This window comes from Sciurus vulgaris (assembly GCF_902686455.1).
Source record: "Sciurus vulgaris genome assembly, chromosome: 2".
NCBI classification, from domain to species: Eukaryota; Metazoa; Chordata; class Mammalia; order Rodentia; family Sciuridae; genus Sciurus; species Sciurus vulgaris.
In genome coordinates this window covers 84322844-84341361 of record NC_136462.1, presented here as the reverse complement: position 1 = coordinate 84341361, position 18518 = coordinate 84322844, and the positions used below count along the sequence as shown (strand labels likewise).

Here is an 18518-nt window from a genome sequence, read left to right as displayed (position 1 = left end):
TGATTTTCAAGTTATTTTCCATAAGTGCTTAGTTGTCTATAAATCTTCAGCTCCTGAGTGCAAAGGGCAACTTTTTTTACTTCTACACATCTCCCACAGTTCCTACCCCAGCGAGTGTGTTTTCATTTGATGTCATTAAGTTTGAAAAGAGCTTGTGTTCTAATATATCTGCCTGGTTCTAAACATCTGTTGGTCCCTAACAAGTGCAGCATTCATTTTAATGGCTCTGGTGCACACAGGTAAACAGAACCTTGGCAGGCCTTCCATAAGGGAGACTGTGTTTGCTTCCTTCATTAATTACTAATGGGGCATTAAGACATGCATTCACTTTTGAGCCAAGTTGGATAATTCCTGGCACTAAATGCTAGGGTGCTTTCAAAAGTTGAGACATGTATTGACACAGCAGAGAGCATGCCCTATAGCAAGCGCAATGGCAGCGCCAAGATTATACAAAGCTTCAAATATATCAATACCAAGTATACTGTTATGTCTATTTAGTCTTTGCAACTTTTGAGTTAATGTGGGATAACAATTACATATCTCCAGAGTACCTAAGAAAGCAGCTACTACAGTATAAATTGGACAAACCATCAGAAAGATACAGAAAGGTTAAAATAAAGAGATGACAAATCAATGGAATGAGAGTAGTAGGCTAATAGGAGAAATATGAATGAAAGTATGCTTTATGAATTAATAATAGCCAATTACTAATGTAGTTAAAATGAAGAATTTATTTTCTTGTACATCCCAACTAACAGCATCAAAGTGATAAAATGAAAACGGTAATAAATGAGAGACTGGCAGATAATTATTAGTAGTAGATTTTAACATATAGCCATCAGATTATGATAAAATATGAATAAGCACATAAAAGAATACATTTAAAATGTTGAATAATTGATTATTGACATTTATGGATTATATAAAATACCTTATTCTACTATTCACATGGAAAATATACAAAAATAGTAATGTATTACATTATTTCTCTGCAAAAGAAATGCCTTTTTTCAAATGTGGAAATTCTGCAAGCTGCCCACTCTCATTGCAAAGCAATGAAATATAAACATGAATGAAATAAACAGCCCAGCTGGTTGGTGGTTTATGAATCTGAGAGCTGGGAGGAATTAACGAAGATAAGATTGCCTTTTTAAAGTTAAACTTCAATCAAACATAATAAATGGAGATAGAATGATGAAAGTAACTTCATAGAGATAATATGACTCCCACGACATGCCTTGATCCTACTGAATATATTTACATTCCCAAAGAAAGAAATGTGTCAATCCAAAGTGGAGTTGGTTGAGCCCAAAATAACAAAAGCAAGTTACTGTGTTCATCCAGGGAGAAAAGGAGAATTCCAGCCAGCTGAACTCAGGTAATCTGGCCAGTTGGCAAGATTATCTTGTGGAGGTGGAAGGTGGAGCTCTAATTTCAGACTCGCCAAGTCATCTTTTGATTCTGAGTTGACCTCCCTTGTATGAGTCTGTGTATAGGGTGTTGTACACTAAGGCAGCTATGAGGGGCTCCCAGGCCCAAATAAAGCTGATAAATATGAAGTTCTTCCAAGAAATAGTCTGCTCTCTGATGGAAAAGGAAACTACCTGCGCCTTATAAAATATTAAGGTTACAAGAAAGTGTCCAGAAATTGAGATGCATTTGCACATATATAGTAAAGCAAGTTATGCAATCAATGTAGGTTGTTCTTACTTACTGCTGGGCCCTGTGCTCTGAGACGGTTTTGGTATGAGGCACTTAGAAGTTTGTGGGAGGCATAAAATAAATGGGAAATGACAGAATTTTTTTTAAACAAATGCTGGCAGAATAATAGGTTAACTGTTTTACATAGAACAAAATAAATAACATATGTATTAAAGAGTCAATTTAAAAAATAGAAAAGCTGAAAGAAATATCCAAATGTTGGTAGTACCTCTGGAGGGACAACAACTTTGCAAGTTTAGAAGGACAAGAAGAAATCATGAAGGAGAATAAAAACAAGTCTGACTAAACAAATATTAAAAACTTATGTTGGTAAAATATTGTAATAATGACTAGAATTCAAAGTCAGACAACATGGGAAATATTTGCAAAAAGTTGTAACAGCCAAAGGCCTGATATCTTTATTATGTAAAATGCTTGTACAAATTGATAAGACAAACATTTTAATTCCGAGACCATAAACAGACAAGTCATAAAAAAGAAATCAAAACTAGTGGATAAACATGGCAAATATTTGACTGAGCTGAAAAAAATCAGACATTTAAAAATAAAAATTTAAATTTTTCTGCAATAAAATTAGCAGATAACGTATAAAAATTTATTGTTATAAAACACAGTTGTTAGTGAGGATGTTCTAAAACTGGCATTCTCATTTTTTGTTGATGAATTTCATTAATTAGTACCTCCTTTTTGGAAAACATTTGGCATTACAATATCATGAGCCATAAAAATGTTTATAGCCTTTAACCCAGTAATTAGACTTCTGGGAATTTGTCCTGAGGAAAATTAATCCAAAATATGGAAAAAATTAAACGCCTAAAACAAACTGGGAATCACTAAATGTCTCACAATAAGGGAATGGTTAATATGTCATGGTAGACCAATTGGATGAAAAACTGCATGGTCATTCATAATTGCAGGAATAGAACCCATGCAGACAAATGGAATGATGCTTGTGCTTTCATATGAAATAAAAATGAGTAAAACTTTGTGTATAAAAAGATATGCTGAGAAGGAAATGAAATATCAGAATAAATGCCTCAAATTTTAAGTGGGTTGAGCTAGCGGCAGGATGAAAGTAACTTTTTTCTTCACCTTTTCTCTCAGAATCTTCTTTCAGCAACCTTCTCCCTATCTGACCCCACCCTCAACCCAGATCCATGCCCAGCTTCCAGAGTCCTACCCGTTGGTGTCATGCAAGTACCAACTCAATCAAGAACCTCTCCCATCCCACCAACCAAGTGAAATTCTCCCTTTTCCACACTCCATAATGCTCACATTTCATAATGTTCACATTTCTGTCATAACTCATATATAATCTGTCTTGTGCAGAATACACACACACACACACACACACACACACACACACACACACACACGCACACATATGGTCTGTTTCTGCATCTAAATTTCTAAACCCCCAGAGAGCAGGTACTGTTTTATTTGGTTTTCTCTCTTCACAGCATAGAACACAGCACCTTGCCTGAATCAATAGTAGTTAAAAATGAATTTAATTGTACTGTGATGAATTTCTGATTCCTTCACAGGTGGAGCTCATGAAGGTCTGCAGCACTTGGGTCCTTTTGGCAACATTCCCAACATTGTGGCAGAGTTGACTGGTGACAACATTCCTAAGGACTTCAGTGAGGATCAAGGCTACCCAGACCCCCCAAACCCCTGTCCTGTTGGAAAAACAGGTAATGGAGGTACCCTTGGGTTCCCATGGAAAGTAGAGGCTTTGGGAGGAAACTAGAAATTCTAACACCAGCTACAACACAGGCTCTCTCTGAAAGTATTTGCTCCTTTTATCATTTAAATTGAGGCGTCATCTTCCCTGGGGCACAGAGCTTCCATCTTGGGATGGAACAACCAAAATAGTTGAATGTGTCTGAGCTAATGGTGGTGCTGCTGGCCCAGGTGGCAGGAAAACCTGAATCATGGCCTGGCTTCAACCACTTCAGTTCTCTTTATTTGCCTCTAGGGCTTTGGGTGGGTAGGGAGAAAGACCAATCTGTGTTTGGAAAAATAGCAGTGTCCCCAGGGGTCTTGCTAAATTGATTAGGTATATTGTAGTGTAGTGGTTCTTTAAGTGTGATTCTGGGGCCAGTAGCATGTGTCACATAAGAAATCAGATAAGATCTTATAAGAAATGCAAATTCTCAGACCCTACCTCAGACTTTTTAACTCAGAGTCTCTGGGGCTGGAGCCTCATGATTCTGGTGCACACTGAAGTCTGAGACCTGCTTTATAGAGATCGGAGTTCTAGTGTCACTTACAGCATTTCACTTCACTTCCTTAAGCCCCAGTCTCTTCATTTGTGCAAAGATGACACAGCCAAAGCCTTAAGGAAACATATAATGTGGACTGGGAATGTGGCTCAGTGGCAGAGCACTTGCCTCGCAAGCACAAAGGCCCTGGCTTTGATCCCCAGAGCAGCAAAATAAATAAAGAATAAAGAAACATACAGAGTAGCTCTAGGTTATCTTGACAAAAGGAAAACAAAGACCCATGCAATCAAGCAGTAGTCATGTACATCTAGGACTCTGAGAGAAGAGCATTCAAAGTGAGCAGATAGAGGTGGACTCCAGACTTCTTGTCAAGGATTATCTGCCATTTATTTTGCTATCCTTCCATTAAGATAACATATTCCACACCATTTGTTCAATCACAGTTTGCAATCTAAAGGGAAATCACTTGCTAAATGTAACCACTATTTGTGAGAACTTACTTGAGATCTGCCTCACAGACAATCATGCACGGCACAATTCAGCGTACCACAGCACAGCTCAGCACCAGTGAGCAGCCCAAGAGGGAAACCTTGACTCCCCCTCCCCTGCCAAAGGCCAAGAGCAGCAGGGCTCCAAACTCCAGGGCGGGGTAGGGAAGCCGGGGGTGGGGGTGGGGTGGAGCAGGGGCAAGGGGAGGGTATGACGAGGATTCTGGGGCACATTTTCAGGTCCCAGATATTCTCAGAGCAGGATTTTATCTCTGTGTCTCAGTCTCTGCCCACTCACAGGCACTTGAGAAACAATTATGAAGAGGTTATCAAGCTACCACCTGCAGACTGCTTGAGCTCTCTGTTTGCTCCCCTTCCCTACATATTAATTGCTCTAGATGAAGATGTTAGATATAGCTTGTGCAGAGAGGGTGGCCCCATTACAGGTGCGCTACACATTTGTTCAGAATGCTGACTTCCATACCAGCTTCATGCTGTTAGAACTGAGAAACTGCATGCTTAAAACTGCTAGGCTTCAGATCCGTCCTAAAAGCTGGACAACCTGGCTTAATGAAAATAGGTCCCTTTCAGTATTGACTCTGATGTGTCATTTTTCTTTTGAAAAGGGACCATCTTTCCTCTTCTAACACTGAAAAAAATTCAGTCCCTCCCCTGTCCCCTTATATAAAGCTGTTGTCTAAAGCCCAGTAGAGATGGAAAAAAAAAAATTTACTTTTAGAACATCATGCCTAATAATTATAGAGGGTAGGAAAAAAGCAGAACCTAGGAGGAATAACCTTCTTTTTGGTTTGAATGGAAGATATGCTTTATTTGAAAAAGCAATCACAGAATGAACTGCTATTTAAAGAGAGATGGTTGGAGAGGGAACTAAAACATATTACCAAACTATTATGTGCCTGGCCTTCCATAAATGATCAATAAATGATCATCTCTTCCTCACAGCAACTCTGTAAGGTAAGTATTTGATTATTTGCATCTCACAAATGAAGAAATAGGTTAACTTTCCCAAGGTACTAACCCTATCTGTGTTTTATGAGCTGCAGTCTGACCCTTGAGCGCTGGTCTGTCTGACTCTCAGGTGTCAGCCATTTCGACTGCACTCACAACCCAGCACGGTCTGAGGATTGTCGCTGTTACTGTGTAACTTACTTTCTCAAAGATGCTGAAGTGTTTTCTAAAGAGCTCACTCAAGATAAAACAATGAGTTATGAGGAATGAGAGTGTGTTAGTTGAGGAAACATTTACTGTTATAACAGATAAAAAATGTTAGTGACTAAACACAATAGAAATTTATTTCTCATTCATGTGAAGTCCTGCCAGAGGAGGGTGAGGGCGTGGAGTAGGGCATCATAGGAGGTTCTCATGGGTCACATCTGGAAGTGGAATACATCACTTCTGCCCATGTTCTATCTATTAGCCTCAACTCAGCATATGATTCCACCTGATTGCAAAGCAAGACTGAAAAATTAGCCTAGCTATGTGCTGAGGATAGAAGGGAAATTGTTTTGGTGAACAGCTAACAGGTCTCTGCTATAGGATTGGGAATTTGGGATAAGCAATCCCCATCTAACAGGAAGACTAGATACCAGGGGAAAGTGACTTAGGGTGGCTGATATGAATAGACTTTGACCTTAGCATGTCTAGATATTTTTGATGAATTAACTCTTTGAATAACAATAAATGCTGTGGCCATGCCTCAAAACCTTTGGCTGTTTGCAGTAGATGATGGATGTCTAGAAAACACCCCTGACACTGCAGAGTTCAGTCGAGAATTCCAGTTGCACCAGCACCTTTTTGACCCAGAACATGACTACCCAGGCCTGGGCAAGTGGGTAAGTTCATTTTTGAGCTGCTGGTAGATTTTGTGTTCTGATACCCCAAAGGTACTGATAGCAGAGATGTGCAATATGGGTAGAGGGAAATAAGAAAACTTGTTTAGAAGAAAATTTATTTCGGAAATCTCTGGTTGAAAGGGACTTTAAGTGGTTATCATTTCAAATCGCACTCATGCATCTAGGCAGCAACATATCAAACTCATCCAAAGAGACAGCAACCAAAGAAAATCACATCAGTAACAATCTCCAGAGACTCCTGCTTGGATCTTCTCCACAACCCATGTCCTAACACATTTTTGGGTCTCACCAGTGTTTCATGCTACTCAGAATTTTGTCAAAAGCAAATGATCTTTCAAAAAAAAAAAAAAAAAGAAAGATGTGCTGAGAATACTTGCAAATTTGATCTTTAGACTAAGAGAGAGGATCTCTGCAAAATCAAGAGAAAAAGATGTTCAAGCTTTGAAACAGACATACATAAACCTTATGGAAAGAGAAAAAAAAATCCAAATATAATGTAGCAGTGAGCTTGGTGCCAGTCACCAGTAAGTATGTATTGCTTTCGGTTAAGGGAGTTGTTTATAAGCACTTGGAAAGAGAAATCATGAGCCTTTGGCACTGGTGTGCTAAAAACAAGTCTTGTCAATCTGACCGCACTCTTCTCTTTGCCAGCACCCTTCGTGTCCTTTCCAGCTTGATGAGGGACATGAAGTGGGCATGGTGCATTTGGACTTCAGCGAAGTATTTGACAAGATCATTTATGATCTCCCATTGGAAGAGGTGGAGAGATGCAGCCTAGGCAACAAAATATCCCCAAAAGGGAGCTTGTTAGAGAATTCATCAGGATGGGAAGGGATTTTACACGGTATCCTGCATGTCTTAGCACTACCCCGCTCCACATTTTTACCAGTGTTTGTAATAAAAATATGGAACATGTACTTATTAGATTTTCAGAAGATGACACTGAGTTGGAAGGGATAACACCAGATGAGAGTTGGGATTCAAGGAGATCCCAGCAGGCTGGAACATTGATCCACATGAAAGTAAAACTGCACAGGGATCTGTCTTAAGTTCCTGTGGCTGGACCAATGCAATCAAATGCTGAAGCCCTGTGAGGAAAGTGGGGTAACACTTAGGAGTGTCATCTCATGTATAATAATAGGTGGTCAGTACAGCTGTAGAACAAGGGAATGAATGAGTGTGTGGGCAGATATTCCAAACTGCCTAAGCCCTTCTAAGTCCTCAATTCACTCTCAGTTCGTTACTGGCAAATGACTTTGCTTCCTACTTCGTTGGAAATGCTGAGATCTCAAACCTTAATTCCCTCCCTTCCTTCTGCACTGTTTTAGTGAAAGAAATCCCTCCTGGGTAATGACCACTTGCAGTTCTTCCAGCATCTTGCTTCAACATTGCAGGAAGTCAGTTCCCTCTACTTCAACATACACACATTTCCCAAATTGAAGCAACAAAGTAACAACACTCCTAAGTTAATTTTCTTTTCCAGTTTGCACTATTCTCTCTCTCTCTCTCTCTCTCTCTCTCTCTCTCTCTCTCTCTCTCTCTCTCTCTCTCTCTCTCTCTCTCTCATAAGCAGTTCTGTTAGGGAGAATTGCTTTCTGGAACCTTTTCCAAGCCTTCTAGTGGAGTTGAACCATGTTGAATTGAACAGAAAAACATCTGGAGGTTCTCAAATAGGATATTGCAATCATGAGAGTTTTCTATAAAAGTTGTCCTGGTGACATATTAAAAGACAAAATAGAGGAGAAGAGACTACAGACAGGAAGAAAAATTGGGAAAAGTGATTCTACTTGTGATGACTATAAATGCAGTTAAGAAGGTGTGAATCCATGATATTTCAAAGGGAGGAAACTAACTAGGCATAAATGCATGAGGAGAAAAGAAGAGTGATGCTAGGTTGATTTGAAATGAATAATATGAATTTTTCCTCTGAGGCCATTTTAAAAAGAAAAGAGGGAGGAAACAGGGAGACGGAACAAAAGAAGGGAACAGAGAGGGGGAGGGAAAGAGTGGAAGGTCATGAAGCAGCACTAGGGATGGGGTCCTCAAGAAAGGGGAACAGAAGCCAGAGCCAGGTTCACCGAGGAGCAAACAGAAGTTATGGAGCCTACTTTGTTTCAGGGACTATGAGGTACTTGGTAGACAATATTCATTAAGACATGGTACTGATCTTTTAAGAAATTAGTTTTGTGACTGAGATGAATGGCATCTCATTAGCTTAGCACTGTTTAGTTTCATACTAAACGAGCTGTGCTCCTAAGGCCAGGTGCAATTTCTGGGAAAGCTGGAAGATAAGGGTAAAGAAAGATCCAGGACTGAGGTCCAGTGTGGCTGATTGACATGCTCGCCATTGAGGAAGTGAAGGCACTGATGGAGGCAGCACTGAAGTCTCAGATGGGAAGGGGTTCAGCCTAACCGGAAGATGCCAATGAGCAAAAGGAAGGAAAGAGACAGAGAGAAGGTCCAAGTGAGGGTCAAGAGCCCAGCTGGTGGCATGATGGAGTGAGAGAGATGGAAACTTCTTGCTTTCCAACTTTCCTTACCTCTTCTTCAAAACCTTTTTAGATTTCTCTCACCAAATTCCTAGTAAGAGGCCAACCACTATCCCTTATTCTCTTTTCTTCCTTCCTTAAATCCTGACTTGTTTTTCTCTCATTCATTTCCATTCTTTGGCTACATCAGAGCCAAAGATTAGAATTTAGGACCACACATACTAGACAAAAGAAAGATCACAGATCAATGACCAGGAACAGTGTTTACACACCTTTTATCAACTATAATTATGTGTTTGTTTAAACTTAAGTTTCCTTGTTTATTTAATAATTACTACCTAGCAATAAAACAGGATTGGCTTGGCCTTCACATGGAAGTGTGAATGAGTTTGTCTTGCTATTCTAAGCTGGGACCCACAGACTTGCCTCTTATATAGTTTATATAGGATAGTCTCAAGCTTGTCTTCAATTCAACCTTCCTTTAAGTTAATAAAGCATATATCTTCGACAGTAGAACAGCAACACAAAATCCTGCTTCTTTATGTGCTAGTAACCCCTGTTTTTAACATTAGCTGGAGCTAAGCTACGTCTTTAACAATGATTCACATATTACAAATATCTGTGTCTGTCTTGTTTCCTGCATGCCTCTCTCATTGTTAATGCAACACACTTATTAAATGCACATCAAATGGGCTCTATGTTAGGTAATAGGAATACATCGGTGACTAATAATAGTAATCGTATTATACAATATAATAGTAAATACTATACAGTAGTAAGCTATCTGTATTTTCATGGGTCATCACTCATAATGTGTCCTGTGCAGCAGTCTTAGGAAGTCCTATCTAAGACTGCCTTTCAGGCACCATGTGTAACTATAGTGTCAAGGGTCTGTGACCAATGGCTGTTGATGTCAGTCCTTTTCCTCTTTATACAGAACATTATTCACTTAATTAAACGTTGTCTCAAAAAGTTTCCGTGTCTGTCTATCTGTCTATCTATCTCTTCTATCTATCAATCATCTATGTATAGATGTGTTATGTAGTATCAGCATGGATTCCCGTAACTGCTAATTTTGACATTTGAACTGCCCTAGATTTGTGGCCAGAGTCCCTTCAGGTTGACTTTTCTTTCCTTCCACCATGACTCTATTTTTTTTTTTTTTTTTTTGAGTGCTTCCTTGCTTGCTGACCTAATTAACTATTCCAATTTTCTTTGTCCTCATACTGTCCCTGCCGTAGCCCTACAATCAGATGTTTCCCCAAGAAGCACTCCCAACCCACATTCCATTTAGGAATGGAATTTGAAAGCCAGAACTGAGCAGGTGTCCAAAATCTCAAACTGAGCAGTTGTCCAAAATCTTGATGGCACAATGGAAAGCCCTTTTAATGAACTTAAACCTAGCACTCACATAAAAAAACAGCTCCCTACTACCCAAGGAATCAGCAGTGAATGGGTATCAGAAGGTGTGACTGGTTTCTTCTCCAGTGGGTGTCAGGAGAGGTGGCTGATTTCCTCTCATTCATTCTGGTATTTTTATGTTTGTTTGTTCTTGGTGCCAGGATTGAACCTAGATGCACTTAACCACTGATTCACATCTCCAGTCCTTTTATTTTTTATTTTGGGACAGGTTCTCACCAAATTGCTTAGGGTCTTGTGATTACAGGTGTGGGCCCAACCCGTCTTTCTTATATGTCTTTGACCCACACTATACCCACTCATTCCTGTCTTTAAATCCAGACAATGGCTGGAGCCTTCGCCTCTATCCCTGTTAGTCCTCACCCCACTCTTAGGGAAATGCAGAGACCTTCTTTGAGAGAAGAAGACTTGCCAGCCCGTCTGCATTTCTGTGGCCATCATCTGCTCCAAGATCTTCTATAGGAGATTCAAATAATGCTGGCATTACCCTGATGGTGGCACCATGGAACTGTGCCAGGGCTGATTGACATTCTACTCCATGACACCAGTTCCAGGTCCCTTTATGCTCCCTCTAGCTCAGGCAGCTGAATGCAATGGTGCCTGTGGAGGGCCACTGTTCTCACCCTCTTCTCCCTTCAGCCTCCCTTCCTTAGCTCTGGAAGGAACACCCAGGACATTGTACATCAGAAGTTGTTCACATTCACAGATGGAAGGGATCCCCCCTGCAATATCCTCCTTCCTCAAGAGAATGATCAGCACGTGTGCCTTTTCTCCCTTCTGATATTAACTTGATCCATCCCTCAGCTGAGCAGGAGGTAGAGGCCACAGCCAGTTTTGTTTTTGGCAGTGTAGGCTCCTGCGCTCCTGGCACGGCCCCCGCATAGTTGAGGTTGGGCAAGGAATATGCATTGTCAATTGCAGGTGGGGTAGATTTTAATGAACATGAAAATGATGAAGCTCATTCTTGGCGTTTGTCATTTTCACTTTCAAATCTACCATTAAAAAAACCTTTATAACCAGACAGCCCAGAGGATACAAGTGCTGTATAAACTTGTTCCTCGCCAGAAGTCTGTCGTCTCCTTTTATTTTTTTTTTTTAAAGTCAATATCAAGGTATTTCACTTAGAGCAAGATGAATCACCTCTTTTATACATTATTTCCCTTCTGATTAAAAAACCAAATAAATAAAACAACACAAGTGAAACACCCAAATCCCCTTCTCCCGTTCTGCCTCCAGGTCAAGTGCTTTGTCTTTTATAATCTCAATAGAAGGGAAATCTGCGGAGCATGTGTCTGATATTCTAGAGCTCATTTAAGTCCACTGTGTGTTTGAAATACAGCAATATGTGGAAACACTTATACAAACTGCGGTAACAGAGTCTTCCCCCTGCTCCAACATAACTTTTCTTTCTGCCAAGAAGTTTTTTGGCAGTTTTTAAAAGGTTCACTCTATTATAAAAATGTTACAGACCAAATGGTTTTCTGATTGCCTTGACTGGGGGCTCTGATTGGAGCCACAAAAAGGATGGCCGCAGAAGTGAGTGTCCGTTTATTTACACAGGGCTTGATGTTAATGGTCAGACACGGCTCTTGAGAACAGTTTATGTGCACAGTTCATAAAAATGGGAGTTAGTGGTGAGGAGAGGGGTTTCCAGCACCCTTGTGTGTTGGACTGCCATGCTTTCCTGTTTATGGGATTGCTGATGACACTGTGTGCCTCAGGGCATTGCAGAGGACTTTATGAAAAACTGCACAGCTACCCGCTTTTCTCTTGTGGTCTATCTTTCTGACACGACATTCCTTTCATCTAGCTTTGTTTCCAAAATATGTGTATGCAAATATCCAGGGGACACACCAAGTATTGCTTTTAAAATAGACATTCACCAAATTCGATCCATACTTGGGCATTGATGTTTTCTTTTCTCCGCATTCTAGAACAAGAAACTCCTCTACGAGAAGATGAAGGGAGGACAGAAACGGAGGCGGAGGGTAACTCACGGCCTGCTGGGGTGGTGTTGGGATGTTCTGCATTTTCTGAATGGGGCAGTTGACAGGCAGGAGGCTTCAGATGTTGGAAACTAACAGAATCCTGAGGGACTGTACAGTGGTCCTGTGTGACAAGGGCCACACCCAGAAAGTCCACCCTTAGCTTCTGGGAGTGCATCCCCAAGACAGTGCACACAATTTTCAGTGGAATGCCCACCACCTCCCATCCAGAGAGGAAGTATCTGTTGTAGCCTTTCTACTTGGGTGGGGGATGCAGGGAGAATATGAGGCTCTGTCTTTCCTCGAGGGGTCTGTAGGCCAGGGAAGGAGACTGTTCACACATCTGCCTCGATTATGTAAAACACAAGGCAGGAATAAGGAAGTGTTGAACTATATGCTCCAACCATGAGTCTGAAGGAATATGGGAGCAAAATATGAGATGTACAGACATCATTTCTCACATGATCTTTTCTTGTGGCCTAGCCAGATTGATACAAAACCCTCTGGACCTGTTGTGTTGGTTTGCTGACGGCTGAGTTTACTGCAGACTCAGTTGTTAATTATCCCAGGGCTGCCCAAGGTGGGACCTTGGGTCTGGGTGCTCCACATTTAGCTACTACGTAGTCACTGGTATGTGGTTACCTTATGAAAAACTGAATGCTAGATCTGCTGTGAGTTTCCATTGCACTTTATGGCATGGAGACGTAAGAAGTGATCAATGCATTGTGCTAATCCACTAGTACCTTATTAGACGGAAGGCCCGGGACACTTGTCTTTTTTCCTGATCAGATGGAGTTGGGGGGAAGTCCCATTATTACATAGTAAAGTACTACAAAATAGTAATCATTCTAGTTAAAGCACACAAATGAAACCATATATCCACAGCCATTTATTTAGAATCGCAGGTGCCTAGATCCTGGCAAAATTTGGGAGTCTGGACAGTGCTAATTGTAACCATTCTGAATAGTTATGCCAAACTCATTCAGAGAGTGCTTTAAGAGGTGAAGATTTTCCGGCCTCAGTATTAATTCTTAGACCCCTGCAACAGATGGTTAAAGCCCCTGTGCTTACCCCCAGCCAGTTTCCAATGTGAGAAGCTGAAAGTCCTTACATCTGGAAACACATCTTGGTTGGGAGTTAACGGGGTTATTAGGGGTTTTTCTTGGAGATTACAGCTTCCAATGGCAGATGGTGACAGGAAGGCTGTAATGTGTTCTTGAGAGAACATCAAGAAATTCTATTCTAGGAGCTCAGAATACACATAATTTACCAGGAAGATGGCTTGAATATCTCCCCCTGGCACAAGGTCATTTCCAAATAAGACCAATGACTGACCCAAAATGAATAACTTAGCATGCAACTTTAATCGTCTGGACTTCCTGGCCTGCCATTCCTTCAGCCCTGACCCGGTGAATGACTGTGGGTCACAGTCTTGATCACTTTTCCAAGACAACAGCGATTACCAAAACTCAGAAATCTGGCTAAGACACATGTTATAATGGATTTTACTTTGGCCTCAACTTCCTCCACATAGGAAAGGCTTCGAATTTAGGAAAATAAGGGTCACTTTGACCCAAAGCTATCAAGTTCTTCCTATTCTCGGGCATCTATAAAGACCCCTTCTCATGCCATAAGCCTTGGGCCTCTCCAGGCTGATGGGGAAACAGAAGCTGCCTCCCCATTATTGGGCCTCAGAGGGTGTTCCCATCTTGACTGAAGACCTTAACCACCCCCTCAAGAGCATGAATTAATAGAAAGAAATTATGGGTTTGCTTTGTTGAAAAATCAAGGCTTCCTCCAATGAAGTTAAGCATCTGCTCGGAGTTTCCAGAGGACAGCCCAAGCAAGGATCCATTCCCTGTGGCTCTCCCAGTTGTGAAATGGAAATAATGTTCTCTGTGTAGCCTAACCAGTCTCTCATCCAAGTGAGAAGATAAATACATAAACACTTTGAGTTCAGGACCCAATTAAAACCAAGGTTTGTTATTATCATTACTCTTTACGTGTTGGATTTAATCTTGATAGTCAAACATTTATCCAAAAAGTTTAAGGGATGACTCCTTTTCCCCCTCAATTTTCTTTCCCTCATCTCCAGCCTTTGACATTTCCTGGGTCTGGGCAGCAGAACTTTTTTTCCACAAAAGTCCCTTATCAAGAGGGAGTCCCTGAAGTTCGAGCTGAGCCCCAAGTGGCTTTATGTGACTCTTATACTTACTTCTTATTTGTTTCAGAAAGAAAAGATCAATTTACTTTTAGATGACTTTACAAAATTTTAAACTCTTAAGCCGTATCTTGTTAATAGTCAATATCTACTATGTAAGTAATTTATTGGTCTTTTAATCCCATATTTGATAAACATGAACATTTCATATTCTTTTAACATGTTAGAATTTTTATAAATTTATTGCTAAATAAAAAATATTTATGATATTGAATATGCTTTTACAGTCCAGTTTTGTTCCACCTTCACCAAGATACTGATACCAGCCTCTGGGATAGGCCAGACTACTCTAGTTGACAATCCCCCCCAAAGTATTATTTTGAATATTTTAGAGATGACTGTCTTTTTGTGATAGTACTTTTCAGATATATGAGGACTTTGTTCACTTTGTAATTCTCACCTTGTTTGTGATGCATTTTTGCAAGAGTGAATTTGATTTCTCATTGCATCAGACAGAATGTGAAAGGACATTTACAAATATTAAAATCAGATTCCATTCTTTCTCTTTTGGAGAATATCTGCTCATCTTTCAAGAGCATCAATGGCAGGCCATTTCCTATGAGAAAGAGAGACCCACCTGTGAACTGCTTCCATTTGTCCATGGGGCTTATCATGCAAATGGGATTGCTGATAATTTTAACCACAGTTTCTTTCTTATATTTTGGTTCCATTATTGGAAGGCAACTTCAATAAACAAATATCTTCCAAAACTTTCTGAAATTATCTCTGCTTGCTAAAGACTATGTTGTAAAGCTCCAATTACTAGTTCAAATTCAAACCTCAAAAAAGAAAAGGATATGTACTAGAGAAGAAATGGAAAAACCTTGACTCATTCAGAATATCAAAGAGATTTCAGAGTATGGAATCTTGAATCCAAAAATAAAGGAGTCTTCCATATAGCAATAGCTTCCTTCTTTCTTTTGGCTTCTGAATTTGACTGAGGGACTGTAGACCCCTGATGACTTCTCCTTTGTGTATACTGTGGCATGGAAGAATCATTCATACTCACAGTATGATCTGTACCCAGTCTTCCAATCCTAATTCCCATTTGGCTATACTCTGTCCTCCACTTTAGAAAATCATCCTTTTGTTGTGGGGAGGGGTCAAATCCATGGCCTAAGCATGCATGCACTCCACCACTGAGCTACCCTCCAATCCTTAGAATGTTCTTGTAAAATAATTTAATGTGTCTCAGAGTCCCTCTATCACCTAAATAGGCCATAAGATAATGATTTTTTTTTATTATTTTTAAATCTGGGACTTGGTATCCAAGTTAGTAGCAAGAGCTAATTTGCTGGTTCACCTCAAAGTTTTGTGCCAAAAAATTGCATTTGATAAGCAACTGTGGTTGTGTGATGTCACAATCTGTCAGATGGTGTTTCATAGGCCACTGAGGTATGAAATTGTGTACTGAAGTAATCACTTGGTAGGTGGTAAGTACTGTTGTTAGCTTATTGTTAACCCAATAGGCAAGAAATGGTTCTTGTTCACTTCTTTTTTGAGATAGTTATATCTGAAGCTCACATATAATACCAAACCATATTTTTTTTTCAGAGTGTTAATCCATATCTACAAGGACAGAGACTGGACAACGTTGTTGCAAAGAAGTCTGTCCCCCATTTTTCAGAAGAGGATAAGAACCCAGAGTAAAGAGAAGATGCTGGCTGGAATCCCCTGCCTCATGCTGCTTATGTGCATGCATCATTTGAGCCCCTGAGAATGGAAGCATGTTTCTTATATAGATAATTTTGGATGAAGCAATTGTACATGCATTGTCCTTCACACTGATGGCTCTGCTTTCTGCTTAATTAAAATAAGAGCTCCTTTTTATGTGGGTATGCAATGAGCATTAAAATTAAAATGTATAAGTCAAGTACAATAAAAAACAAGACTTCGAAAGGCTCAGATTTCATGCAGTTTAAGATGGTGTTTGGGGCTGTGCTGTTTTGGCCAAGTCTGTAAAAGGCTGGCATTCGATTTTGATTATGTAGTGCATCCAACCCTTGGGCCTTGTTACACACCAATAAAGAAGTTTGTACTCAAGGGGAGGGGCTGACACATCTCACTTAGTTACTTCTTAATAAATGTGTATGCAAGCGTTGGCGTGTGAAGTTTTTTTTTTTCTGGGGGGGGGAGCACTATGGAAAACACTTTATTTGTTTAATAGAATACTGTGAGATACATGATCTTATCTGATCTGAACAGTAATTCTGTGAAGTAAATGGGGCATGTGTTATTCCCACTTTACAGATGGTAGAACTGAGACTGCTCAACACACCATTGGAAATAATCAGCAAATCCCAGAATAGTGAGAATTTACAGGCCAAGTAACTTAGCTTTTTCAACAAATACATGGCAGGAGGGTAAACTATGGGAAATATTAGATTTTTAAAGGGCTGCAGAGACATATGAATTAAATAAAATGTGTATGGGTCTTATTTGTATTCTAACTCAAATCAAATTTTACAAACATTGATCGGAAAACTGGGAAAGTTTGAGTAATGACTGGGTATTTTTTCCTATTTAGTTGTTACATGGTATGAAGCCTGTTTTCCCCACATAGAACCCTTATCTCTTCGGTATAAGTATTGACTTATTTACGGATGAAATGATATGATGTTTTAGATTTACTTTAAAATAATCCAATGGTAGTGATTATGGGGGAGATAATTTGTGGTACAAATGAATCAGGATTGACCATAAATTGATAGCAACTGAAGCTGGGTCCTGGGACATACGGGGATTCATTGTACTTCTATCTCTATATTTGGGTATATATTTGAGAATTTTCACACTAGAACTCAATTAAAGGTTAAAGGGTGAGAATAGCTTATGGTAAGCACTGGCCTGGAAATAGCAATGTAGAATAGTTTTCCTGGGGCATTGTGGAAGGAAGTATAGAGAGGTCCATGAGAGAGAAAATTTGGTTGGGGGACTGGTAAATTGGATGGCAGCAGGGCTAAGTGGCTGGAAGGAAAAGCAATTTTCATGGAAAAAGGAAGGAAACTTGGAGGTAGTAGAGAAGGAGGACCTGCACGAGAAGTAGTCTCAGAAGGGCCATGTCTTTCTGGGTGAAGTATGAGCCACATCTATAGCAGGGACACACTGATTTTCCTGGGGGCTGGGAAGGGTCAGTGCCCTTCTTCTCAGTCTGTCAGTCTCTCCACAATGCTCCAGCCAAGGATCTTTGAAACCAGGAAGTTGGTTGTAACTGCCCCAGGGACACATGGAAAACAAAAGAAGAACGTGTGTGGTACAGTAGCCAGAATGTCAGGCACACAGGAATAGCACCATTAACCCTCAGTCCTGATTGAACTCCCACTGTGGGTACAAACCCTGGAGGCTCCCAGGAGCACTTACCCAGCATGAAGATATAGGCTGCCCAGAGGAGTTTACAACTAGGCAATCTAGAAGAGAATTGCCTCTGCTCTTGCTGCTTGCTGGGAGGGAGGACGGGGGCGGAGGCGGGTGGTGGGGGCGGGAGAAGAGAGAGAGAGAGAGAGAGAGAGAGAGAGAGAGAGAGAGAGAGAGAGAGAGAGAGAAAGAATATGTTGTTCAATGTTTCTGCAGCATGTGTCTGAGGATACTCTCCCTACTCCCTGCCTAGCAAGTAAGTCACCAGGCTGGGTCTTCTGGGAATGGATGTTCAAAATGTATTTGCCCCAACAATGCAGAATGTCCCAGAATCCACCTGAGATTTCTGAAAGGAGAAATTCTGAAGCTAAAGTGGTTCTGCTAGGGAGATGGGAGTCTGCCTAGGTTGGGTGGCTACCTGGAGGGAATGTGATATTGTAAAACTGGAGTCAACCATTCAATTTACCATCCAATAATGACTGCCACACAATGATAAGCAGGCATCTGCCCACACCTCCCCACCTCCTGGAATAGATTCTGTCCCTTTGGCAAACCTACAAAGAGGACTTTTCCTGTTTTCCCAGGGATGCATAAAGGGCAACAGAAACATCCATTCTCTTTTTTTTCCTTGGAAAACTTTCAGAGATACAAGGTGGCACTGAGACATGGCACAGATATCAGTCACAATCAGAGGCTCAGGGACCAGTGAGCAGAAGTCCTCAGGGTCCTCTCTGTCTCCAC

General features: G+C 40.6%; 1 protein-coding gene across 2 annotated transcripts in view; it reads left to right on the top strand.

The window, feature by feature from the left end:
* LOC306655186 (neuroendocrine protein 7B2) overlaps positions 1-16515 on the top strand; it is a 51005-nt gene extending 34490 nt beyond the window's left edge. Inside the window, exons 3-6 of one of the 2 annotated variants that reach the window (XM_079129565.1) lie at positions 3267-3416; positions 6179-6288; positions 12152-12205; positions 15978-16515. In XM_079129565.1, coding sequence (XP_078985691.1) covers positions 3267-3416; positions 6179-6288; positions 12152-12205; positions 15978-16073 — 410 coding nt within the window. In that variant the 3' untranslated portion in view covers positions 16074-16515. Of the gene's footprint in view, positions 1-3266; positions 3417-6175; positions 6289-12151; positions 12206-15977 lie in introns of both variants that reach the window. The other variant, XM_079129564.1, reaches the window with a different exon arrangement.
* Positions 16516-18518: the final 2003 nt, after the last annotated feature.